Here is a 27,540-nt window from a genome sequence, read left to right as displayed (position 1 = left end):
CACTGGATCTAACATAAAGGCGGAGATAGCCGAAACAGGAACCGATTATCCTCTCATACCGTAAATACTCGCAGAAATAAGGACAGTGATATATATAGTCACAGGGACCGGACCATTTGTTACGTGTACAATCACAGGGACCCGACCATGTGTTACGTGTACAATCACAGGGACCCGACCATGTGTTACGTGTACAATTACAGGGACCCGACCATGTGTTACGTGTACAATTACAGGGACCCGACCATGTGTTACGTGTACAATTACAGGGACCCGACCATATGTTACGTGTACAATCACAGTGACCCGACCATGTGTTACGTGTACAATCACAGGGACCCGACCATGTGTTACGTGTACAATCACAGGGACCCGACCGTGTGTTACGTGTACAATCACAGGGACCCGACCGTGTGTTACGTGTACAATCACAGGGACCCGACCGTGTGTTACGTGTACAATCACAGGGACCCGACCATGTGTTACGTGTGCAGGGACCCGACCATGTGTTACGTGTACAATCACAGGGACCCGACCATGTGTTACGTGTACAATCACAGGGACCCGACCGTGTGTTACGTGTACAATCACAGGGGCCCGACCATGTGTTACGTGTACAATCACAGGGACCCGACCATGTGTTACGTGTACAATCACAGGGACCCGACCATGTGTTACGTGTGCAGGGACCCGACCATGTGTTAAGTGGGATAGGTCGATATACACCTAGTCTGGTCCGGAGTTCTTAGGTCCCTGTGATCGAGAGAGGTAGATATACACCTGAAATACTCCTCGGCGTTATCAATTCATGCTTTATGATTCGTGTCATAGTAAACGTACAATTTTACTACAGAGAGTATTTGTTATATACAAAAGAACGAGACAAGATGAAATATACAACATTGTGTAATACAGAACAGAGTTAATGCTAGATTAGTTCATATCAAATAATATTAACTATCAAAGTAAAATAGATTTAAAGCTGGACCTGGATACAAAACAAGTGATAGCTATAGTATGTACAGTCAGGAAGAAATCCGTAAGATAAAAAAAAATGATAAAATCAAGCGAATCAAGTTATCGAGTCGCACACTTTCTCAGATTTTAATTCAATTCGATTCAAATAGTTGTTGCACAATTCTAATAACACAAGTAGATTTGATGCCAATACAAAAAAGTAACATGTATAAACATATAAAACGGTTCAACAATTTAAGAAGAGTATTAGATTATACAGGATACGAGGTCACTCTCCTCGGGTCTAACGACTGTTTTATGAATGTACATGTTATCAGCTGGCAAAATGGTAATTTTTCATATTCTGACATAGATCTACCAAATTTCAGACAAATAACAGTGTAGATTTCGTTTTCAATAACATATTAAACTTGACAGTCTTCGGGTTTCATTCGTCACTCGGACACGCTAATTGTGTGTAAGAAGAGACACGTGGCTTGCAGAGGTCCTTAGTATGATAATAGGGTTGCAATACGAGTAAATCCAAGGGCATCAGAATAACAGTTTATCGGAGTTATCCCCCCTGTGCGCGCTGATGAGAATTAGTAATAATGAGCAATGAGTACGAATCGGAGAATTCAAATTCATGTGATAACAAAAAGGAAGCATGATATCAGAGGCGGATCCAGGAATTTGAAAGGGGGGGGGGGGGGGGGGGGGGGGGGGGTCCAGTAATTTAGCGGTAATGCGAGCGCCGTAGGCGCGATCCGAATTTTTTGGCGAGGGGTCTGGGGGCCAAAATTTCGGAGAATGAAATGATTATAGCAAATTTTGCAATCTTTCAGGGATAAGATTTTCGATATATTCAACTTGCCGAAATAATTCAAATTTCCATACTGGGGAAATAAAGACACCCCCTACCCTCCCCACAAGACCCTACCCCTCCCCACAAGACCCTACCCTCCCCACAAGATACCAATTTTAGACCTAGGAGTCTGGATCTCTGTCAATTTAACATTTCTTACCATGTCAAAAATGTTGTATCAAAAGGTATGCAAATGCTTTGGATTTTTAAAGCGTTCTTGTAAATATTTTAGAAACGTTTCAGTGATACGGTCATTATATGTCAGTCTGGTTAGAAGTCAGTTGGAATATTGGAGTGAGATCTGGTCACCGTACCAAACTACCTTCGTATCGCTCTAAAGAATTTGTTTGAAATATTTGTGCTTTAAGGCGGACTTAGATTACCAAAGTCATTCTTATTCTGATTTATGTAAACATCTTAACCTGCCTACAATAGAAAGTACGCGGCAATATATGGTTATTTGTTTCCTTTTTAAATGTATTCACAGACTTTGGATTGTCTGTTCTAAGTAGAAAAGATAGGTATTTTAGTCCCCAAATGTTTACGTCCTTGTAGAGTTTTACACTTTGTTTCTTCCCCTAGTTGGATTTATCTTAGAAATAGTACAGTTAATCGCCCAGTAATGTCTATTAACACAAACGCCGGTGACCTAGGCGGGAAATTTAATTGTACATTGCCTTCTTTGAAATCCCTCCTAAAGACAACATGTTTTAAATGAGCCTATTGTTACTTGTATTTCTCTCTTATTTTAAGAATGTTACACATTTTTATAACTTGTTTATATGTAACTGTGATATTTTAATATACCTGTTTGTATTGTTATCAATTCTGTAATTGGGACCCTCGGGTCTGTTGAATTGAATAATCAGTATACGGACCTCCATATCTTGCTCGGGTAACGAAAATACCCGTATAGAACTCTTGTGTAAGATTTGATTCGTTGTATTTCAATCTTAAATGTCTTCCCCACTAAGAACCAAACTCATAGTCAGAAATCCACTTTTTTAGCCCACCATCATCAGATGGTTGGCTATTCAAATCGCCCTGCGTCCGTGGTCCGTGGTCCGGCCGTCCCTCCGTCCGTAAACAATTCTTGTTATCGCTATTTCTCAGAATCTTTCTCAAATTTCATATATAGGATCCCCTTGGTTCCTAGTTATGCATATTGCATTTTGAGACCAATCGGAAAACAACATGGCCGACAGGCAGCCATCTTGGATTTTGACAATTAGAGTTTGTTATCACTATATCTCAGAAAGCACTGAAGGGATCTTTCTCAATTTTCATATGTAGGTTCCTCTTGGTGCCTAGTTATGCATATTGCATTTTGAGACCAATCGGAAAACAAAATGGCCGACAGGCAGCCATCTTGGATTTTGACAATTGAAGTTTGTTATCGCTATTTCTCAGAAAGTGCAGAAGGGATCAAATTTCATATGTAGGTTCCACTTGCTGCCTAGTTATGCATATTGCATTTTGACACTGATCAGAAAACAACATGGCCGACAGGTAGCCATCTTGGATTTTGACAATTGAAGTTTGTTATCGCTATTTCTCAGCAAATACTGAAAGGATCTTTCTCAAATTTCATATATAGGTTCCTCTTGATTTCTTATTATGCATATTGCATTTTGGGACCGATCGGAAAACAACATGGCCGACAGGCAGTCATCTTGGATTTTGACAATTGAAGTTTGTTATCGCTATTTCTCAGAAATTGCTGAAAGGATCTTTCTGAAATTTCATTTTGCCCTCGGTCCTTAATTATGCATATAAGATTTTGAGACCAGTCAGAAAACAACATGGCCGACAGGCAGCCATCTTGGATTTTGACAATTGAAGTTTGTTATCGCTATTTTACAGAAGGTACTGAAGGGATCTTTCTCAAATTTCATATGCAGGTTCCCCTTGGTCCCTGGTATTGCATTTTGAGACCAATCCGAAAACAACATGGCCGACAGACAGCCATTATCGCTAAATCTTAAATTTTAGATATAGGTTCCCCTTGTTTGAAAAGTACTAGAGGGCTGTTTCTGAGGAATGGAAAAGTAGAGAAAAGATCAATCTGACATGGAACCTATAAAGATCATTCAATGGTGGGCGCCAAGATCCCTCTGGGATCTCCTGTTTTACATTTGGAGCCAGATATCCTATACAATTTGGCCCAGTGACCATGATCTTTGAAAAGCTAAATTCTTGTTTAATTCCAAGGTCAGCAGATCCCCGAATGCATTACCAATGGAAAGGACCTGTCACAAAGAACACACATGTAAAATAACTAAGCTGTATCCTAATTAGTATTAACACGATTTAAAAGAAACAACACTTTAACCTAGCTGTCCAGGGACGCAGAAGCCATGGGTACAACTAGAACTTGCAGCATGTATACTTTTCTCTCACTATATTCCTAGCCCCTTTACGCGTCTGCGAACATACGACTGGAGCTCGCAGCCTGATCAAGTCGTGAGAATGACTGATTTTCTGGTCGACATCTCCCAACAGACTATTGGCATGGGAACAACCTGTGCTCCTCTCTTCGCAAAAATTATTATTTTTTTTTTATTTATTTATTTCATTCAATGCTGATTATATCTAAGAGCTTATCGGAAACCGGCCTTGCATATATTGACAATCTGCCATCTTTAAATAATGAACTTTATTGACCATGTCAATTGGATAAACCTTGAACTGCTTACCTCAAATTTTACTAATCACCAGGGACACCATACAAGCCATATGTGTTTTGCATGCTCATTAGTCAAAGATTGACTTTGACATTTCTATACATACCATTGATCTTTGACTGAGTGCTGAATACCTATGATATTAATAACCTGGATTTGGTCTAGGAACAGAGGCTTTCACCAATGAAACAGAACACGCTTACCCTTCCTGACCACCTAATCTTTTTTTCCTCATACTTTTGTAAGGTTCTCCGTAAAAGTCTTTTCTTTTGTACGGTTCTCCATGAAAGTCCTTTCTTTTGTGAGGTTCTACATCAAAGTCTTTTCTTTTGTACGGTTCTCCATGAAAGTCCTTTCTTTTGTGAGGTTCTACATCAAAGTCCTTTCTTTTGTAAGGTTCTCCATGATAGTCCTTTCTTTTGTAAGGTTCTCCATCAAAGTCCTTTCTTTTGTAAGGTTCTCCATGAAAGTCCTTTCTTTTGTAAGGTTCTCCATGAAAGTCCTTTCTTTTGTAAGGTTCTCCATCAAAGTCCTTTCTTTTGTAAGGTTCTCCATGATAGTCCTTTCTTTTGTGAGGTTCACCATCAAAGTCCTTTCTTTTGTAAGGTTCACCATGATAGTCCTTTCTTTTGTGAGGTTCTCCATCAAAGTCCTTTCTTTTGTAAGGTTCTCCATCAAAGTCCTTTCTTTTGTGAGGTTCTCCATCAAAGTCCTTTCTTTTGTGAGGTTCTCCATCAAAGTCCTTTCTTTTGTAAGGTTCACCATGATAGTCCTTTCTTTTGTGTGGTTTTCCATCAAAGTCCTTTCTTTTGTGAGGTTCTCCATGATAGTCCTTTCTTTTGTGAGGTTCTCCATCAAAGTCCTTTCTTTTGTAAGGTTCACCATGATAGTCCTTTCTTTTGTGAGGTTCTCCATCAAAGTCCTTTCTTTTGTGAGGTTCTCCATCAAAGTCCTTTCTTTTGTAAGGTTCACCATGATAGTCCTTTCTTTTGTGAGGTTCTCCATCAAAGTCCTTTCTTTTGTAAGGTTCTCCATCAAAGTCCTTTCTTTTGTGAGGTTCTCCATCAAAGTCCTTTCTTTTGTAAGGTTCACCATGATAGTCCTTTCTTTTGTGAGGTTCTCCATCAAAGTCCTTTCTTTTGTAAGGTTCTCCATCAAAGTCCTTTCTTTTGTAAAGTTCTCCGCGAGTCCTTTCTTTTGTTAGGTTCACCATGATAGTCCTTTCTTTTGTAAGGTTCTCCATCAAAGTCCTTTCTTTTGTGAGGTTTTCCATCAAAGTCCTCTCTTTTGTGAGGTTCTCCATCAAAGTCCTTTCTTTTGCGAGTTTCTCCATGAAAGTCCTTTCTTTTGTAAGGTTCTCCATCAAAGTCCTTTCTTTTGTAAGGTTCTCCATGATAGTCCTTTCTTTTGTAAGGTTCTCCATCAAAGTCCTTTCTTTGGCGAGTTTCTCCATCAAAGTCTTTTCTTCTGTGAGGTTCTCCATCAAAGTCCTTTCTTTTGTAAGGTTCTCCATGATAGTCCTTTCTTTTGTAAGGTTCTCCATCAAAGTCCTTTCTTTTGTGAGGTTCTCCATCAAAGTCCTTTCTTTTGTGAGGTTCTCCATCAAAGTCCTTTCTTTTGTAAGGTTCTCCATGATAGTCCTTTCTTTTGTAAGGTTCTCCATCAAAGTCCTTTCTTTTGTAAGGTTCTCCATCAAAGTCCTTTCTTTTGTAAGGTTCTCCATCAAAGTCCTTTCTTTTGTAAGGTTCTCCATGATAGTCCTTTCTTTTGTAAGGTTCTCCATGAAAGTCCTTTCTTTTGTAAGGTTCTCCATGAAAGTCCTTTCTTTTGTAAGGTTCTCCTCTCCATGAAAGTCCTTTCTTTTGTAAGGTTCTCCATGAAAGTCCTTTCTTTTGTAAGGTTCTCCATGAAAGTCCTTTCTTTTGTAAGGTTCTCCTCTCCATCAAAGTCCTTTCTTTTGTAAGGTTCTCCATGATAGTCCTTTCTTTTGTAAGGTTCACCATGAGGTCCTTTCTTTTCCCGTTTTTATTACCTTGCTTCATTGATTTGGAATTTTTGTTTAATTGTCAGTATTTTCTGCTGTTTTTTTCTTTTTACTATGTCTGTAAAACCATGTACATACTTGCCGTTGATAAGGATCTTTGATAGCTGACCTGAAATAATATCCTTTTGTACCACATTATTTTCTTGAACGGGACCGGTATAACTGGTCTTGCACAGCATCCAGAAAGGAACAGAAAATTAATGTTGCCACTGAATCTGCTAAGACAGCTACAGTATTGCTGTATCTACCTAGATAGCCACAGTATTGCTGTATCTACCAAGAGAGCCACAGTATTGCTGTATCTACCAAGAGAGCTACAGTATTGCTGTATCTACCAAGAGAGCCACTGTATTGCTGTATCTACCAAGAGAGCCACAGTATTGGTGTATCTACCAAGAGAGCTACAGTATTGCTGTATCTACCAAGAGAGCTACAGTATTGCTGTATCTACCAAGAGAACCACCGTATTGCTGTATCTACCAAGAGAGCCACAGTATTGCTGTATCTACCAAGAGAGCCAGTATTGGTGTATCTACCAAGAGAGCCACAGTATTGCTGTATCTACCAAGAGCCACAGTATTGCTGTATCTACCAAGAGAGCCACAGTATTGCTGTATCTACCAAGAGCCACAGTATTGCTGTATCTACCAAGAGAGCCACAGTATTGCTGTATCTACCAAGAGAGCTACAGTATTGCTGTATCTACCAAGACAGCCACAGTATTGCTGTATCTACCAAGAGAGCCACAGTATTGCTGGATCTACCAAGAGAGCCACAGTATTGCTGTATCTACCAAGAGAAACACAGTATTGCTGCATCTACCAAGAGAGCCACAGTATTGCTGTATCTACCTAGATAGCCACAGTATTGCTGATTGAACAAATTTCAGGAAGCCTTCATAATTCACATTCCTCATGTTTTAATTTCTTCACAAAGTAAAAACTAACAATTAATTTGTTTACATTTTTTATTTTTTTCTTCTTGGGCATGAAAATGAAATTCACAATAATGTAATGCAGCAAATAATTCAATAAATAAAATTAGCACTTTTGAAAAACTTAAAGTCAACCCTCTATCTTGACTTCTGTAAGTAATAAGAGCACAGGGCGCGGGCAATTGACAGTTATCAAGATTCCTTGTTCTGAAGTTTTATGAAACAGACTATACCTTATAGCAGAATACCCAAGGCTGTTAAAACGGTAAAATATTCAGTCATAAAAATATTCCAGATGAAGATATCACATTGAGTATTCATCATCATATATTAAGCTTAAACTTCACTTGAATATTCCTGTAAACTTGTAAACAATATTAGCTGTTATTTGGAACATGATTTCACAAATCATATTTGACATCGTTTTCTTTGACCTAATAATTGATTTACAATGTCTTTTACTAGCTTTCTGTTCTTTACAACATTTAGTTAACAAAATGAATGAAGTTTCAAATAAGTATGGTAGTTATTGATAAGTAATTTGTATGTGTGTTTAGCATTAGTTTCAGGCACACTTTGTACTGACATCTGTATCACTGAATAGACAAAATGTGGCAAAAACTTCTGTTCCAGTGACTTAATTTGCTGAAGAAAATTGAACACATAAAGTAGCAAAACATTTCACATGAATTATTACTTTTGAACACCATTTTGGCACTCAGTCAAAGATTTTTTTCTTGGGAGAAAAAAGGTAGGGGTGCCCTTATTAGGGCAGACGCACTTATTAGGTCATATCCAGTACATAATAGAATATCAAACTGTCGAAAAAGTAACATGTCCACCAACCAAAGCTTTTCTAGCAATCATTTGATCTTTTCCTTACATACAATGTCACACCATGTTGAATCGTCACTTCAGAACTAAGTGAAAAAGAATATCAATTCAATTTGAATACCTAATCATGTTTTGGTATAAGTGCCGTTTTTTCTGGACATCAATTTTCTTAATCAAAGTACACCCCCCTCCCCACAAGATGGGGGCTGGGGGTTTCATGTCATTACAATTTGTGCTTCTTGCACAAAGTTAATTATTGAAATCCCCAAACCATTTGTTAAATTTAACAATATTGAAATGAGAAATTGTAACAGATAGAACATAATGCCATGTATTGTATGCTATCAATTCTCTTATCAATGAAGGTCATGCCTACAATACTTATTGCAGTCCTTCACAGGAAAGAGATGCTAAGTTAAATATACATGTAAGGATCACAAGCTTCGCCACATTTCTAGCACTTTCCATGGCGTGTTCACTGTAAACAATACCAAACCTGTCTATAAAGACCATTGATCCTTTAGACCAGGTGAACTATCAAAATTGATACAGAATGAATTGCGTTATATTGGGAACCATATCAGATGGACTTTATAGACAGATGGTCTAAAACATTTCTTTATAGAGGCGGGCAAAAAACAAAATGGCCTGTACAGTGAGATGGTGTTCAGGGCCAGTTCCACTACACAGTACACTTCAGTGCTACATTACATAAGATGACAACAGCCAATGTAAGAATGGATGATCAATAAACTGTAACAGATGAAATATCACTAACAACACTGGATTCACTCAGGTTCATCTTGGCCGAAAGTCATTTACACAAAATGCTGATAATTGTTGCCTTATCAGACTGTAAGGCGAACATCTTTTCTTTTTTCTTTCTATCACTCTAAAAATTTCAGGTACAAAAAAATATCCGGCCTTCACCATGTAAACTATACGTTATAACAATCAAATATTTAGATCTAATCAAGAATATACTATCAAGTCTGCTCTGTAGATTCATCTGTTTCCACAAAGGCTGGCTTCCACAGGAAAAACAGTTTGAAATTGTCGTTCAGTGCCAATCAGTGGGAAATATTTTTGTTTAATCCTATTCTCTCACTCCATTCCCTCAAACCGCCATGTTGAGGCGTTCAATGACATGGCGATACATGTCTAGATTTTCTTGAAATGTGTTCTCAAGATATGCAAGTCTTTGTTCTTTGGACAAGCAACTCAATGTTGCTGACAGTTCATCGGGGCGTAATACTTTCTCCAACTTATCAAAGTCACGTCCTTTTTTCTAGAGGAGAAAAAAAAAGAGGGAGATATTAGAGTCATTCATGTAAGGTGGAACTAAATATTGGTAAAATATCAACATCAAACAGGGAAACATGTAGGGACACTACAATACATGGGTCACAATACTTTGGTTTTGTTTTGTTTTATTTGTTTAACGTTCTCAGGTCATTTAAGTACGTCCTCCAGTGCGTGCGATATGTATGCACGTGGTGAGTGTATGTGTGTTTTGGGAGGCTACGGTATGTTTGTCTTAAGTCTCCTTATGACAGTCCGGAACTTTTGCTGATTTATAGTGCTATCTCACTGAAGCATACTGCCGAAGACACCCAGCAGGACACCCCACCCGGTCACATTATACTAACAACGGGCGAAACAGTCTTCACACTCCTTATATGCTGAACGCTAAGCAGGAGTTGCAACTACCATTTTCAAAGAGTCTGGTATGTCTCGGCCAGGGGACAGAACCCAAAGCCTTCCTCACAGGGGCGAACGCTCAACTAAAGGCCAAAAGTGAAAGCATTGTTGAGGGAGACATTAAGTTAGTAAGACAGAAGAGAAAAGATAAGATCCCAAATTTAGTCGCCTCTTACGATCATGCAATGGGGACAGCAGGTACAATTCTTATGCCCTACTTATCGGTCACGCTACAATACATACCAATACATATCCCTTCACATTGCTTTAAGAAAATAGTTGTGATTAAGTAGTCTGTAGTTCAAAACTGTTCTCCCATATTTTCATGTGTGTAAATCAAACACAAAGGATTACAAGCACATATGTACCAATGGGATGAACATCAAGGTCATGCATCATCAAAGCTTTTTGTTAAAGATGTTTAAGTCAAGTTCTAACCAAAGAGACAGAAAAGGAGATATTGAATAATCAGCAATTGGGTCTGAACATGGCTATTATATACTGGTAATACAACAACTACATGTTGTCAGTCTACTCTCATACTTTATATACTGGTAATACAACAACTACCTGTTGTCGATCTACTCTCATACTTTATATACTGGCAATACAACAACTATATGTTGTCGATCTACTCTCATACTTTATATACTGGTAATACAACAACTATATGTTGTCGATCTACTCTCATACTTTATATACTGGTAATACAACAACTACATGTTGTCAGTCTACTCTCATACTTTATATACTGGTAATACAACAACTAAATGTTGTCAGTCTACTCTCATACTTTATATACTGGTAATACAACAACTAAATGTTGTCAGTCTACTGTCATACTTTATATACTGGTAATACAACAACTACATGTTGTCGATCTACTCTCATACTTTATATACTGGTAATACAACAACTACATGTTGTCAGTCTACTCTCATACTTTATATACTGGTAATACAACAACTACATGTTGTCAGTCTACTCTCATACTTTATATACTGGTGATACAACAACTACATGTTGTCAGTCTACTCTCATACTTTATATACTGGTAATACAACAACTACATGTTGTCGATCTACTCTCATACTTTATATACTGGTAATACAACAACTACATGTTGTCGATCTACTCTCATACTTTATATACTGGTAATACAACAACTACATGTTGTCAGTCTACTCTCATACTTTATATACTGGTAATACAACAACTACTCTCATACTTTATATACTGGTAATACAACAACTACATGTTGTCAGTCTACTCTCATACTTTATATACTGGTAATACAACAACTACATGTTGTCGATCTACTCTCATACTTTATATACTGGTAATACAACAACTACATGTTGTCGATCTACTCTCATACTTTATATACTGGTAATACAACAACTACTCTCATACTTTATATACTGGTAATACAACAACTACCTGTTGTCAGTCTACTCTTAGTATTGGATCTTACACAGCAATATTTAGTAACTTATTTGTAAATTGGTTATTGAATCTGAGGATGAGACAGCTTACCTGGAAGGGAGCATTGAGTCTGCGTTTGATATCCAGTCTATAGGCTCGGTACATCTCCTGGTCGCTCGTGTCCGTCGCTTTCAATCTAAGGATCTCGTATATTCTCCGTGATTGTCTCTGAAATTGTCACAAACAATCATTAGGTTTTCATTTGAAAATTTGATGAGTAAAGTGTTTGTTATTGCAGACTGTCATACCTGTAGACAGTTTTTGAACAATATGATGCTCATCTGGTAAGCTCTGTTATTTTATCAACTAATTAAATTATTTGGATTAAGGATTATGTACACTTTTTAGAAGTCACAGTGACACTTAAGAAAATGTAATTTTTTCTGATTTAATAAACTGGATAGACAATCGAAAAGCTTTAAATAATTAACAGTGATATACAACTGAAGAATCAGCGAGAACTAAGTCAGAAGCTCACTTTAATGATGGTAAAAAACTTCAACAAATTCGCCTAATGACCACAACACAGCTGGCCTATCTGATTGACGTGCTTGTGTCTGTCATATTGTCAATGTCAAGATAAAGGAATATTTGTGTTACAAGACCAATTAATAATAAATATTCAACATTCACTACACTTGGTCTGTATGTTCATGCTCTACATTCATATACAATGTACTGGCAAAATAAGATGAAATAAAACTACCGCCAACTGTCCACGTGGTAAATTTTCCTCTGTCAGTTGAGCACTTGCAACCAGGTATGTCGCACAACATGGTTGACAGTACACAGTAAGGATATAAAAGATAGCAGTATTGCACCTTATTACCGTGTCATGTCAGAAAAATATTTATATCTTATTATTCATGAGTTTTGGAACTTACCGTATTTGACTTAATAAGGGCGCAGGGCGCGGGTAATTGACAGTGGGGGCGCCCTTATTAAGATTAGTTATTCTGAAGTTTTATGAAACGGACTATATCTTATAGCAGAATACCCAAGGCTGTGGAAACGGTAAAATATTCAGTCATGAAAATATTCCAGATGAAGATATCTATTCATTATCATATATTAAGCTTAAACATTACTTGAATATTCCTGTAAACCATACCAGCTGATCTTTAGACCAGAGAACGTGTGTTCCACCATTTATGTTCAAAAGGAACTCTTTTGTGTTCAATTTATAGACACAGGTGATTTCCCAGATCATATCATTGATTTACAATGTCTTTTACTAGCTTTCTGTTCTGAACAAAAGTTATTTATCAACAAGAATGAAGTCTTTTACTTTATCTTCAAATAAAGATGGTTATTATTTGTATGTGTATTTAGTTTCGGGTGCTCTTTGCACTGACATGTCATCTGTAGGAATAGACAAAATGTGGCGAAAACTTGTGTTCTAGTTACTTAATTTGCTGAAGGAAATTGAACACATAAATTAACAAAACATTTCACATGAATTATTACTTTTGAACACCATTTTAACACTCAGTCAAAGATTTATTTCCTTGAAAAAAGATTGGGGCGCCTTTATTAGGTCAAATACGGTATTCATGTCAAAATAGTTGCAATATACATGTTTTTTCATGTTACACTGAATGCTGGATTGGAACGGAAATCTGACGTTTGAACACAGTTTCAATGAGTTTGGCCCGGAGATGATTTGCTATATTAGATGTAGTACTTTTGTACGTTAAAACCACCAAGCTTACATTCTGCTTTAGATTTATTGGAATTTAGCTGGAAATGCTTCCAAACTCAACTGGAATGTTTGTCCATGCTTCAGATCAAAGGACTAAAAGAGGTTAATATCGTACCGAATATTCGAATACTATTCCACTATTCGTTTCAGCTCTATCACTAACCTTGTTTAGCTTGAGTTTTTCTCTTGCTTCTTTTGCCATATCCTCGGAGAAGCCATCCCTGAGTTTTGAGGACTCGTAGCTTGGAAGACTCATACAGTTTCTTGCATCAATAAAATCGCGTAACCTCTGGAAGTTTTCTGAAGGATCTTCCACTGGATTAAACAAGTAAGTTAAAATCGCTCAAAATCGAAATTAACATGGCTTTCGTCAAACTCAAAGAGACCCCTTTTAAGATGGAATATTCTGAAATTTCATTATAACCATTGCCAAAATGGTGTTAAAACAATATATAATTTAATGTGTAAAACTTTTTTGTCATAAGTTTGATGACCTGGACAGAAATGTTGACCTTCATTATAACCCTTTGGATAAAAATGACCTCAAGTGCTTACCTGTTATGTCCATGACCTCTGACCTTGTGTAACAGTCGTTGTAAAATGTCTGTACCATGTGACATCCATGACCTTGTTTTTGGAAAGGTGGTAAAACTAAAACTTGACTGTAATAAATAATCGAAGTACTGTAAGTAAGGGCCCTGGGGGAGTAAAACAGAATTTCAGCAGTTGTCGAGAATTCATATATATATATATAAGTTACATTGCATTGCTAATTTGATATATAAATGAATTGAACACCTATTGTAAAAAGATCTTCTTTTGTGTTTAGATCAATACTAAACATCATAAGATGTTTGTTTGCTGTATTTATCGCCCTGTGAACAGCCAAGGCTATTTTGAATAAGGATCTGAGTCTCCTTGTAGTAGTTGGTTTCATCAAATTTATGCGGTAACAGTTGCAGGTGAAATCATTTTCATGTTTTTACAATACATACTGATTCCAAGTAATATACCCTGTTGGTAATGAACAGACATCAGTCAAGTCTTACACAGAAATCAAATGGATTTTTAAAATCACAAGTTTGGTGAAGACTGGAATATACTACCTGTCAATTTTTCAAAAGTAGAAAGTTTGAGGTGACAGTGTAGGTTAGAAACTGTTTCTAATTTAACAAAGACATCAGGAATGAGTTCTCAACAATAACCACCTCCACAGAGTAAGTTGATAGTATACAAGTACTTTTATTATTAACACCCCCTAACTACCCTCAGAGTGGTACCCTTATCATGTGACATGTATTGTTATAGGGGAGGTAACTCTCAATTATCAATGTACAGCCAATCATTTAAAAGAGTAACCAGAGATGGTTTGCCCACTCCAACTAGCCTGATTAAAGAAACAGTAAACATGTATAAACATTCAAATAAGCTGTGGACTATTATGCAAGTGCTGTCACAGAAAAGTTGAAACAAGAGGCCCAGAGGGCCTGTATCGCTCACCTGGTTTCATGAGATATGAAACAAGAATGATGCTTCAGTATATGTCAATATATATTATAAGCATTTTATATGGGTACATGTACATTGGTTTTATTTTAATACTAAAAATGCCAAAAAGTGCATTAATCCATGAAATGAAATTGACTTTTGGTGCGACCCCATAGGGATGCTACCAGTAAAACCATTGCTAAGTTTCAGAGAATAATTTGTTTAAATCAATTTAGCCGAATTGACCCCTTTTGGCCCCACCCCTCAGCCCCCTGGCGGCCTGGGTCAACCTCAACATTTGTACAATTTTGAATCCCCACCCCATAACCATGCTACCATACAAATGTGAGTAATATCCATTGCTTAGTTTTAGAGAAGAAGTTGTTTAAACAAATTTACCAATTTTGGCCCCACCTCTCAGGCCCCTTGGGGTTTAGCCCCACCATTTGTACAATTATGAATCCCCACCCCATAGGGATGCTACCAGGCAAATATGAGCGATATCCATTGCTCAGTTTCAGAGCAGCAGTCGTTTATATCAATTCTGCAAAACCGACCCCTTTTGGCCCTGCCCCTCAGCCCCCAGGGGGCTGGCCCCGTCATTTGTACAATTTCAAATCCCTACCCCAAGGTGATGCTACCAGTAAAATATGAGAGATATCCATTGTTTGGTTCCAGAGAAGAAGTCAATTATATGAATATAGCCTGATTGACCACATTTGGCCCCGCCCCTCAGGCCCCTGGGGGGTCAGTCCCATCATTTGTACAATTTTGAATCCCCACCCCATAGTGATGCTACCAGGCAAATATGAGCGACAGGCATTGCTCGGTTTCAGAGAAGAAGTCGTTTATATCAATATAGCCCAATTGACCCCTTTGGCCCCGCCCCTCAGGCCCCTGGGGGCCAGCCCCATCATTTGTACAATTTTGAATCCTCACCCCATAGTGATGCTACCAGGCAAATATGAGCGATATCCATTGCTTGGTTTCAGAGAAGAAGTTGTTAATATCAATATAGCCCAATTGACCACATTTGGCCCTGCCCCTCAGGCCCCTGGGGGCCAGCCCCATCATTTGTACAATCTTGAATCCTCACCCCATAGTGATGCTACCAGACAAATAGTAGCGATATCCATTGCTTGGTTTCAGATGAAGAAGTCGTTTATATCAATATAGCTAAATTGACCCCTTTTGGCCCCGCCCCTCAGGCTCCCTGGGGGGCCAGCCCCATCATTTGTACAATTTTGAGTCCCCTTCCCATAGGGATGCTTCTGACCAAATTTGATCAAATTCTGATCAGCGGTTATGAAGAAGAAGTCAATTGTTGACGGACGGACGGACGACGGACGGCGCGGTATGGCATAAGCTCACCTTGGTCCTTTGGACCAGGTGAGCTAAAAAGGAACTTAATATTGACCTTAAATTGCCAACAATAAAACCTTTACATGCTAAATAGCTTACAAAGGCAGTGTCAGTCCCTGAATTTTTTTTTTTTTTTTGATAAATCGCCCGCATCTGTTTTTGATCCATTAAAACGGTAAAATAAAATGCCACCCTCCCTCATCTATTTTTTCAAAAATTTGCCTTAGAACCAACTAATTGATTTTATATGTCCTTAGAAGTCCATACACAATGAATAAAAGTTCCAAGAATTATCAATAGGGGTATAATAGTCGAAAAGACAGTATTACATTGTCGAAAAGACAGTATTACGTTGTCGAAAAGACAGTATTACGTTGTCGAAAAGACAGTATTACGTTGTCGAAAAGACAGTATTACGTTGTCGTAAAGACAGTATTACGTTATGTTGACAAGTACACAAAGGCGGTGAGCCATAGGTAAAAAGAATGTTTTGAATGTGGTGTTTATGAACATTTGTTCTATAATACACTGCTATAACAACCAACCAAGGGAAAGACAGGTACCTAAATGTGCCTACTGCAATCAATGAATCCACAAGAACCAATTTACAAGGCTAAATGGTGGGATAATCGAAAATTCACTTACAAGCCGGCCAGCGATATCTAAATTTAAACATTCTACTTTGACAAACCCCTCCAGTGAGGTAACTGACTTCGAAACTAATAAATGATGGTCAGAAGAAAATTTGGGATGGTGCTCTCTCAGAAAAGGTTTTTAAAAGGTAATGGGGAGGTATGAGAAACAAATAACAAAATTTGACGTGAATAACTGCCAAAGTTGATGATCCATTACCTTATTCTTGGACGAACTTTCTCCGGATATGCATAGTAATTGTAAACAGTCATGTATCCTGCAATAGCGTAGACAGGGTTTCCATCCACCTTGTATCTCTCAAACCTGAAACATTTAAACAAATGAATCAGGCAACATTCTACAGGCTTTTTTTTGCAGAAAGCAGAAAAGTTCCTCATACATTAGTGTAGTGAGGATAGAATTTCAAGGCCTTACTAATAATGTTAACAAAATAGGCATGATTAACATGGTAAAAATATGACAGAATAATCTACAATCCTGATGTTATATGTATATTTACAAAGATATCTGTGAAGATTAGCCATTACATACAATAAATAAAACATCCATCTGTCATCATCCACATCTATATAGGAAGCAGCGTCGATGAAGAAGAGGATGAACGTCTGTAAATGTTCGTGGTATTCTTGGAATCCAGGCGGTGATATATCTGTTTTGTATATCTCAAAGTTTCTCTCCTGATTGTCTGAAAGGTATACAAAATGCAGGAGCAATTTTCACAATACTTCATCTCATTAGATATTCCATGAGAAGAATAACCAAAGATTCAAGAAAAAAATACAAGAAGCTTGTGGGGTCTGTATTGTTGAATTTGTTCACCTGGACATTTCAGTAATTTTGGTTAAGTACTCTGAAGCTAAGTTACAAATACTATTCGCATTTCTTTTAACCAAACTGAGGACTGGTCCCAAAGACAGTGGAGTTCCCATCTCGACTGACAAAGCCGAAAGTTTCATTCTATACACAATAAGACCACAAAGTGGGTAGAAATCATTCATGCTTTTATTACAAACCAAACCATAAGTGTCAGTGGATGCGACATAATAAAAACTTCCGAATATTGATCTACATGAGCAACAGAAAATCGTTCAAGCGTAAAGCTAAGTTACCTGTACAAATTGGAAGTGAAAACAAGGAATTGAAAATGAGAAATACCCTATGTCTATAAATTGAACACAAAGAGTTCCTCGATCACCAAAAACAGAACAAAATGATGGTATCGTCAAGGGAAATATATAGCAATTTAGGATGTTTGTATTGTAACAAACCTGGATGGGGTATACCAGGGTGACACTCAATGAAGGAATTACATAAGAGAGAAATTCGTTCCAGAGATTTAGTCGACACGATGCGAGGGTCGCGGTAGATTCAGGTGGCAATAGGCCGAGGGTAGACTGTACTTAATGCAACTCTTTTATCCTTCCACCTCCATATACCAGTAGAATACTTATTTGTTAAGATTTTTTTTTTTGTTGGCGTCAGGCTCATTGTTTATACAAGATTGGTTCCCCTTCACCAAAGGATGCTTCAGGCCAATATGACTTTTTTCAAAGAATTTCCTTTGGACCAGATGAGCGAAATTTTCGAAAATAAAATGCTGCCCAAGACAACTCAACTACATATTGTAACTTAAAGGCAAGTTTCAAAGTTGAGAACGTTTGGAGGAGATCTCTGGACAACACCAACTACAGTGTATTACTACTAGTATACCTTTGATAACTTTGTAGCTGTGAATCATCTCGCCATATGGTTTAAATGTGGCATCCTTCTCTAGAGAGGCTAGGAACATGTCCTTATTTGTGAGATAACCTGCAGGGAGTTTTCTGTTTAAAGTTCCCATCACATTATCTGGCTATTGATAAAATAAAAACATATTAAGTTTACCTTGTGAGTAACACCAGAAGTGTGAAACTTATACTTCCCCATACTCAGTATCAAATTTAATATGACATTTGGATTGTTAATTCACCTGTCTTACATGTAGTTCCTAGTATCACAACACAATTTTCATGAAGCCTTGACCCAAAATTTACTAGCCCTGGAAGTCGGGCATAATGGTACACCTGAACATTGTAAAAACATGTAAATTATGAGTTATATTTTCATATATATATATATATATCTCTAGAACAAAAACACATGTTTTTGCAATACATTGTAGTTGTAATTGAATAATATTGAAGTATTCTGGTTGAAAAAAAGACATAGTTTTAACTTTGAAATCACCTGTATCCCATCAAATCGCTGCGGTGTGACTTTGTCAGAATATTTCATGTTGACAAAGGTTGTGAGTCTCGCCGCACTGTAGAACATTTCCACCACTAAATCCTTGTAGCCAAATATACTCTCCCTATAACACATATTTAATACATGGTTATACAAATTTTTCATACTATACAAATTTTTCATACTATACAAATTTTTCATACAAAGATTGAAACATTTTTCTAGCATTTTTTTCTCAATTTTTCAGACGAACATGTAGTGAATGGAGACAATTTTTATGTTATATCGTAAGTGACAAGAGGCCTAGAGGGCTTGTATCGCTCACCTGGTTGGATTTGACCAAACGTGAAAATAATATGCATTGGAGAAACACTGAAAACTGGAGAATAGTCAAGATAGTTTGGAGGCCATCCAGGGCCGAGAACTATGCATTACCATGACAATTCTATAGTGTGAGGTGTTTCTCATACTTAAAACATGGCGTCATTAGACTTGACTATTACACAGGTGTATTGTTCAACTATTCCACTGTTCAAGGTAAACCTTTTCCTGTTACACTCTCGAGACCTATTCACTTTGTTAACTTCATTAAACAAGAGGCCCATGGGCCTTAACGGTCACCTGAGACTTGAAATATTTCAGTTTATTTAATTGACCCTTTTTGCCCCCCCCCCCCCCCCTATCAGCCCCTAGGGGTCAGTCAGGGCCAACATATGCATATTATCAAACTTTCATTCCATGCTGAAAATGTTAACCAGAATGAATTCCACTAGAAATCAAAACAAATCAGTTAAAAGTGTGATGTCCCTATATATAAACTATAGTAAAATTTACCCCCTCCCCAGAGGCAACCTTGTGACCCCAGGGTCATGAAATTTAAAATTTCAATAAAGCACCATAAGACCCTTCAAACTATAAAGGGTATTTGATTCCACCTTATTTCAGTCTTGAGAAGAAGATTTTTGAAATTTCAGTCAATTTGACCCTTTTTAGCCCCGCCCATCAGCCCCTGGGGGTCAGTCAGGGCCAACATGTGCATGCCATCAAACTGTCATATCATGCTGACAATGGTTACAAAATTAGAATGAATTCCAATAGAAATAAACCAAATAAAAGTCAAAAATGTTATTTCCCTATATAAACTATAGTAAAGTTTAGCCCCGCCCCAGGGGCAAACTTGAGACCCCAGGGTCATGAAATTCACAATTTTGGTAAAAACCTTCAAACCCAGCCATCTATGAAGTGTATTTGATTCTATCATATCTGAGAGTAGAGAAAGATTTGTGAAATTTAAGTCAATTTGGCCCTTTTTAGCCCCGCCCATCAGCCCCTGGGGGTCAGTCAGGGCCAACATGTGCATGCCATCAAACTGTCATCCCATGCTGACAATGTTTACAAAATTAGAATGAATTCCAATAGAAATAAAATAAATTAAAGTCAAAAATGTGATTACCCTATATAAACTATAGTAAAGTTTAGCCCCTCCCCAGGGGAAAAAGTGAAACCCCTGGGTCATGAAATTTACAATTTGGTAAAGCACCTTAAGACCCTTCCATCTATGAAGAGTGTTTGATTCCAGCATATCTGAGAGTAGAGAAGACGATTTTTGAAATTTCAGTCAATTTGGCCCTTTTTAGCCCTGCCCATCAGCCCCTGGGGGTCAGTCAGGGCCAACATGTGCATGCCATCAAACTGTCATCCCATGCTGACAATGTTTACAAAATTAGAATGAATTACAATAGAAATAAAATAAATTAAAGTCAAAAATGTGATTTCCCTATATAAACTTTAGTAAAGTTTAGCCCCTCCCCAGGGGAAAACGTGAAACCCCTGGGTCATGAAATTTACAATTTTGGTAAAGCACCTTAAGACCCTTCCATCTATGAAGAGTGTTTGATTCCAGCATATCTGAGAGTAGAGAAGAAGATTTTTGAAGTTTTAGTCAATTTGACCCTATTTGCCCCGCCCCTCAGGCCCCTGGGGGGTGGGGACCATATAATTTACAATTTTGGTTGACCTTTAGCCATAGAAGTTTCCTGCCAAATTTCATAGAATTTGGTTTGTGGGTTTTTGAGAAGAAGTTGAAAATGTAAATTGTTTACGGACGACGGACGACGCCGGACAACAGGGGATTAGAATAGGTCACTTGAGACTTTGTCTCAGGTGACCTAAAAAAAACTCATCATCAATCTGTAAATGTTTCACAGGTGCAATCGATTCAGAACAGGAACATAATCAAGCAATACAGGAAACAGAGCATAAATTGGAGAACACTGTTAACAATAACCGCCAGTTTCAGAAATATCGTGGCAAACAGGACTGTCAGTCATTCGAGGCCTAAAGACTGATGGAAACTAAAAGGCTATAAACCGTCAATATATATATATATATATATGAAGTACAAGAGACCCAATGGACCTGTAACTCCTACCTGGCTCTACAGCAACTTTGAGGTCAATTCTGCAGATAGTATGCTAATCACCACTTTATTCAAATATCAGAGAAGGGTAGGTTTATTGATGTCAATAAATTTTCTAGTCCTTCATTCCAGCATACCACTGGCCTAAAATCAGGACTCTTGGCTATCAAGAAATCATTGGTTCAAGATTAAAACCTATTTGACTGACATGACCTTTAATGAAGGTCAAGGTTATTCATCTGAACAAACTTGGTAGCCTTTCAACACGTCATACCACAGGCCCATATCAAGTACCTGGGCCTCTTTGTTATCGAGAAGTCATTTCAAGATCTTAACTTATTTGATCCATGTGACCTTGAATGAAGGTCAAGGTCATTCATTTGAACAAACTTGGTAGCTCTTCACCCCACAATGCTACAGGTCTAATATCAAGTCCCTTGACCTTTTGGTTATTAAGAAGAAGTTGCCCTTCGGGCAAGTGAGCTAAAATGGTGTGCACTATATGCGAATATTTACTGTACTAAGTACGCAGAAAGATAGGAGAATTGTTAGCCATTGCGGCTATCTTGAATTTGGGACTGACCAAATTTTTTTTTTTTTAAATAACAACACTTGTTCAGGAGGAGCTTGTGAGGATTATTTCTGGTAAGTTAGAGCTGAATCCAACTGATAGAACTTTAGAAGAAATTTGAAATGTAAAAAGTTTACGAATGGGGTATGACAAGGGGCAAAGCATGATGGCTATAGGTTATCCTGACCCTGGCCATAAGATGACCTAATAAAAAGATGTTTTTTTTTATATTCTAAATCAAATATTTAATCATCAACACTTACTGATCTCCAAACAGTTGGTGAGACATATCAGGTAAAAATGTTGTACTGTCATCTTCAACATCAGATTGTTGTCTTACTGAAAAAGAACAATGAAGACTTTATAGGAGTTTATACATATATATCTAAATGAAATTTAAAGTCAAATGGACATGTCCTTGCAAACACAAGACACAAAATTAATTCTGGCGAGTCAAAAACATACCATCAACTATCAAAGGCCAATGCAAGTGAAAGCTGTGGTACACTACACATATGAAATTGCAAAAATTATTTTTGCATAAATTTATATTTTACATGTACAATTTTGTATATTTCTTCTTCAGAATTAGTACATCATTTTATTTATCATTGTTGAAAATTATACAAACTCATTTCATCATAAATTTGAACATGCTGCCATGAAATTAATTTCTTTGTATTAAACACTTTTAAAACAATTTATTACATCATTTATTCATTAATATTACTATTTTTTATAGAGAGTAGTCATTGTGTATACATTACCCAGTTTGAAGTGTATGGCTTCATTTGCGGAACATTTGTAGGCCTCAAGTCTATCTTTCATAAATGATATGCCTGCAACATGTGTAAAAGTTTATAAATTCTATATATGTTTATGAACCGGTACATTATAGTTATTTTACAAATTTTTCTATTCTGTATATTTCAACTGTGAAAAAAAAATCAATACTAATACAAAGCTATACAAGCTAGATTTAATATTCTATCTGTAAATGAAAGGAAAACATCAGTTATTAGGAAGAGTCTTTGACTACACATGATTATAAAGCCTACACAATTTCAAAGAGAATACATAATTGAAACCTATTAGGGAAGAAATCTCTAGACAAATTAAAGTTTACACTGGACATAAATAAAACACAATACATGTACCATAATACTTGTCTTCAGTAACATTTTAATGGTTTTTTTAAAAATGATTTTTATAATTACACTTTCAATCAATCTAATATCTAGATGGTCATTCTCACAATGTTACATGAACATCTAATGACATTGCATGAGGGATCACGTCAGGATGACTTTTTTTCTATTAACCTATCAAATTACTACTTAAAGAATCTTGGAAGAGAATTTCGTATGTGCAAAATAGCATGACTAGAGTGCATAGCTTGCATAATCTGTCAATCTGTTCAAGTCATTTCATCCAACGAAGCATATAGCTATATACATGCTGTATCGAAATGGTTAGCTTCAGATGCACGATGTGATGAATTGGTGAGATCGATGATGTCGAAAAATTGACGATTTGACCTTAAAGTGAAATATTGAGATAACAAAGGTCACCAAAATGTGACCCCTTATGTGATGTCATTAGATGTTCATGTAACGTTATGTAGTGAGAATGAGCATCTATATTTTAATTAGATTGACTTGCAATGTAGGTATATCATAGCATTAACTGATAACATCTTGATCAGCGCTGGCAAGTATTCGAGTCAATTGCTAACTGACCACACTTTGATGTCATCTCTTTAGCTGTCCACTAAAGTTTCAAGGGATGCAAGCTGTATATTTAAACACGTAGGCTATGGCAAAGCTTTAATTTATGGCCATGGTTATCATGATATCATTATTAGAAAATATTTCTGTCATTTTGACATGTTCTAGCACAGGATTTTCTTAACAGTACTCTATCAGAATATAAACATAAATAATTACATTTAAATGTGTACATCCCTGTTACGTTTTCATTCCAGATCTGTAAATCTGTCCATCTTTTTGTGGAACAGTTTCAATAATATCATTGTATTAATGTTTATCTATGTCGTCACGTGCCCAGGCTTAGGCTCAGCTACTGTTTTGGATCATAGGTACAGGATAACACATGTACACATGAAGGTAAGAAAATGATTTATCTTTCATGAAACGAGAATACTGCAGCCTCATAAACACAGACAAAATATGAAATAACTTGTAATGAAAATGTACAAATTTCACTTTTGCCAACATTTCCCCATTATTCTATCCTCTTGTAACAGGAAAGAGAGTAGTGTGCCTCCACTGGGGATCGAACCAGTGACCCTCGACTTTCTGGTCTGCCGCTCTACCGACTGAGCTCAAAAGGGTTATCATATGAAATCAGAGCTAACAATCGAGGTCTTTTTATGTCTAATAGCGCGCTATTAGTTTCAAACATTTGAGTGAGTTTGATCTGGATGATACATATATGCAAGCGTTTGCATGATGAAGTTATGCGACTTTTAACAATGTGTTTACAAAATTGGTCTATGGAAAAATGACTTGGGCTATGGGATTTCAATTTTCTGTAGACCAATTGTCTAAGGAATTTTCATATATACTTTCATACACTGGAAAACAATGAAAAATAAATAAAAAGTAAGCTCTGTTGTATTTTTTGCAGAACCGATTAATCAATTATGAGCTTTTGCAATCGATTGTCGTGAATTGGAAGGGTTACCAACCGATTTTCGATTACAAATCGATCATTGTGACATCACTACCTGGACCTCCGATCACTAGCCGGCTGCTCTACCAATTGAGCTACCTGGTCACTGACGAATTACTCAGTCCACTTTCACTACATTCCTCTCTCCTTCAACAAAATCTTTGACCCCGAAGACACATACAAGTCCCTATACCACCTCCGTGGGTATTTCAGTCGGACGCCATATGGTAATAGGAGGGAAATGTATGGCCAGACCAGGGTTCGAACCCTGGGCCTCTGAACACTAGCCAGATGCTCTACCAATTGAGCTACCTGCTGGTCGCCGACAAACGACCCAGTCCAGTCCTGCTACACTCCTATAGCTTGCACATAAGAGTGGTCTACGGCACCAAATGTAACAGGAAAGACAGCAGTGTGCCTCCACTGGGGATTGAACCAGCGACCCTCGGCTTACTGTCCATCGCTCTACTGACTAAGCTAAAGGGAAATACCCCCTAGCGCGAAGCTAAAAGGCGACCATATCAATGTAGGTTACAAGTAAAACATGGCACACTCTATTAACGTCAGTGAATAACTATTTTTGTATGAAAATGTTTCTATACATGTTTTCCGAATATTCTGTTTCACCTGATGGTGTCGGCCATTGCACTCGCTAATACCCCTTAAACAATGGCTGGTTGTTCGTTACGGTTTTCATTTCGACTTTACAGTAACGATACTGTACTGTATATGGAATTCAGATTTACGCAGTTTTCGGACATTCACTTTTACCGTATAATGTTACACTTATACTTCGAAACATGAAGGCAGGGTATTCAATGAATATATTTTCAATTTATCAATTAATGAAACAGATGGTTTGAAGCATTAAAGTTCTATTTTAGAACAAAACTTCGAATGTGTACGTGTTGCTTCTTACCCGCCATTTTCGTAGATCCCGCGACATAAAAATAGCTAATTTCCGGATCCGGTGACTTCGAATTTCTCTAAATTTATCCATCAGAGAAATGGGAGAATCTATCTACTTTCGCATTCACATTCGCAAGGTCACCAACGGACCAATCAAACGAAAGGTTTCACGTGATGCCCTTGTAGCACACGAATCATGGCGGCGACAAGAGAAGTAAGGTTTTTTTCCATGCATTTATTTATGTTTTTCTAGCATGCCACCACGTCCCACAATGATCATTGTTCTAAATTCGATGTCATATCATATCATTGTTTTGTGTTGATTATGTATCTTTCAGAATGAAGGCTTTGGTTTTATTTCGAAAATATGGCCCTTTTTGAGAGCAGAATGTGATTCAAAGCAGGTAAACTTGAAAAGGTTTGCAGGGAATATTTAGCATTTGGTCTGAAAGTATTTTTTAATTGCCTGTATAACCTGGTGACTGTTCCTTCAATTTGGGATATTATCTAGCATTTGATTTGAGAGACTAGTAATGGTGAAACTGTTGCAACTTTTATTTTCCAAGGACTTTGAAGGGCACCAAGTTACTTCCCTTTAAACGCGAAATGCAGACGATTTTTCTATCCCCCTACAACTTAGTCGGAAACATATGTTTTACTTCGATTCCTCTTGCCATTCCGTCCGCTGCCGAAATGGGAGCGACGAATTACCCTACTGTCTGTAGCCAAAACTTCACCTGACCATATATCCAAATATGATGCAGCATTAACCAACATTTTTGTTGAGTTGACCTCATGCAAGGTTTGGCTGTATATAGCACTTATCTCCCCTATATCACTATTCCAAAGCAACAATAATACCCACCTTAAACGCAAAATACAGACAATTTTTATTTATTCCCCTTATAACTTTATTTGAAGACAGACTGCTTTACCTCAATTCTGTTATGGATTTGACAGAAACAACAGAAAGACATATTAATATGTCATTATATTTTATATTTAATATCATAATATTTTTTTCTGGTGCAACTGACAACACCAATATTACAAACACTGTTCCTGTTAAGGCCCATGGGCCTCCTGTAATACTTCTAGAAAACAAAATCCCCATCACAATGCATTCTTTAGCTACAATTAAATTCTTGATAAATTGTTACAAAATATTCATGTAAATCATACAAGTCAACATTTTGGGTTCAGAATCTAGACCACTGTTTCTTTTTCGGAGTTTACAATATATACATATTATAGAACCGTTATTCTACAGGCTTTTATTTCTTAATGAGACAGTTATGTCTAATATTTGTTGTGAAACTATCCCTGCATGTGTTGCAATGGTTTTAGAATTACCTAGTACCTTGATATTGTATGCTAGATACCTTGTTTGTTATACTGGGTTTCTCCTGGTCTGTTGATACCAATGCATGCCTTTCATTTCAAGTTTCATTATCATCTTGTGTAATTTAGTTTGCATGATGGATTCCTTTTGTTCAGTTTATTACTGTAATGTATATATTTAATATTTATTTATCATATTGCATGAAATTGTGATTAATTAAAGCCAGACATGACTGTGCGATCTTAAAAAGTTCACATATTCCAGTAGTTTTGGAATTTTATTTCATTGGACATTTCATTGTATACATTCAATATTAAAAACCTCAGATAAATACATGGTTATCCATCTGATTTGACAAATAGTTCACTATACCCTACAAACAGGAACTGTGTTTATAATGTCCAACAAGCAAAGGAACACTTGGAGCTCGTATCAAAATCATACCATCATACAGAAACAAAAGTAGATTACCTAAATGTCTACCTTCCCTCAAATGTTGTAACAAACATCACCCTGCATGACCTACAATCCTATGACTCCTGTTATGAACATATGTTGTACAAGTTGTTCAAACCATCTAAATTATCTTCTAAACTCAAAACTTACAAAACTCTGTTGCCTGCATGCTCACTCTTGTTCTTTTGTAAGAAAATTGTTTTAAACTATAAA

At 37.1% G+C, this 27,540-nt stretch overlaps 2 protein-coding genes across 3 annotated transcripts in view; one reads left to right on the top strand and one right to left on the bottom strand.

Annotated features, from left to right (window-relative positions):
- Positions 1 to 7,503: 7,503 nt before the first annotated feature.
- On the bottom strand, positions 7,504 to 25,584 carry LOC117322220 (histone acetyltransferase type B catalytic subunit-like). Its single transcript, XM_033876997.1, has 11 exons — positions 25,540 to 25,584; positions 22,694 to 22,765; positions 22,190 to 22,265; positions 18,937 to 19,060; positions 18,421 to 18,562; positions 17,242 to 17,395; positions 16,909 to 17,013; positions 13,762 to 13,868; positions 13,370 to 13,521; positions 11,556 to 11,672; positions 7,504 to 9,606 (listed from the first exon to the last, which is right to left on the bottom strand). The coding sequence occupies exons 1-11, from the start codon at positions 25,544 to 25,546 to the stop codon at positions 9,436 to 9,438; spliced, it is 1,227 nt and encodes a 408-aa protein (XP_033732888.1). The 5' UTR covers positions 25,547 to 25,584; the 3' UTR covers positions 7,504 to 9,435.
- A 130-nt stretch (positions 25,585 to 25,714) lies between these two features.
- Positions 25,715 to 27,540, top strand: part of LOC117322219 (calcium-binding mitochondrial carrier protein Aralar1-like) — a 36,702-nt gene continuing 34,876 nt past the window's right edge. Inside the window, exons 1-2 of one of the 2 annotated variants that reach the window (XM_033876995.1) lie at positions 25,715 to 25,743; positions 25,868 to 25,933. In XM_033876995.1, coding sequence (XP_033732886.1) covers positions 25,726 to 25,743; positions 25,868 to 25,933 — 84 coding nt within the window. In that variant the 5' untranslated portion in view covers positions 25,715 to 25,725. The remainder of the gene's footprint in view (positions 25,744 to 25,867; positions 25,934 to 27,540) is intronic. The other variant, XM_033876996.1, reaches the window with a different exon arrangement.

This window comes from Pecten maximus, chromosome 2, assembly GCF_902652985.1.
Source record: "Pecten maximus chromosome 2, xPecMax1.1, whole genome shotgun sequence".
Lineage (NCBI taxonomy): Eukaryota > Metazoa > Mollusca > Bivalvia > Pectinida > Pectinidae > Pecten > Pecten maximus.
Note: the sequence above shows the minus strand (reverse complement) of the source record. Positions and strands in the feature narration are given on the sequence as shown.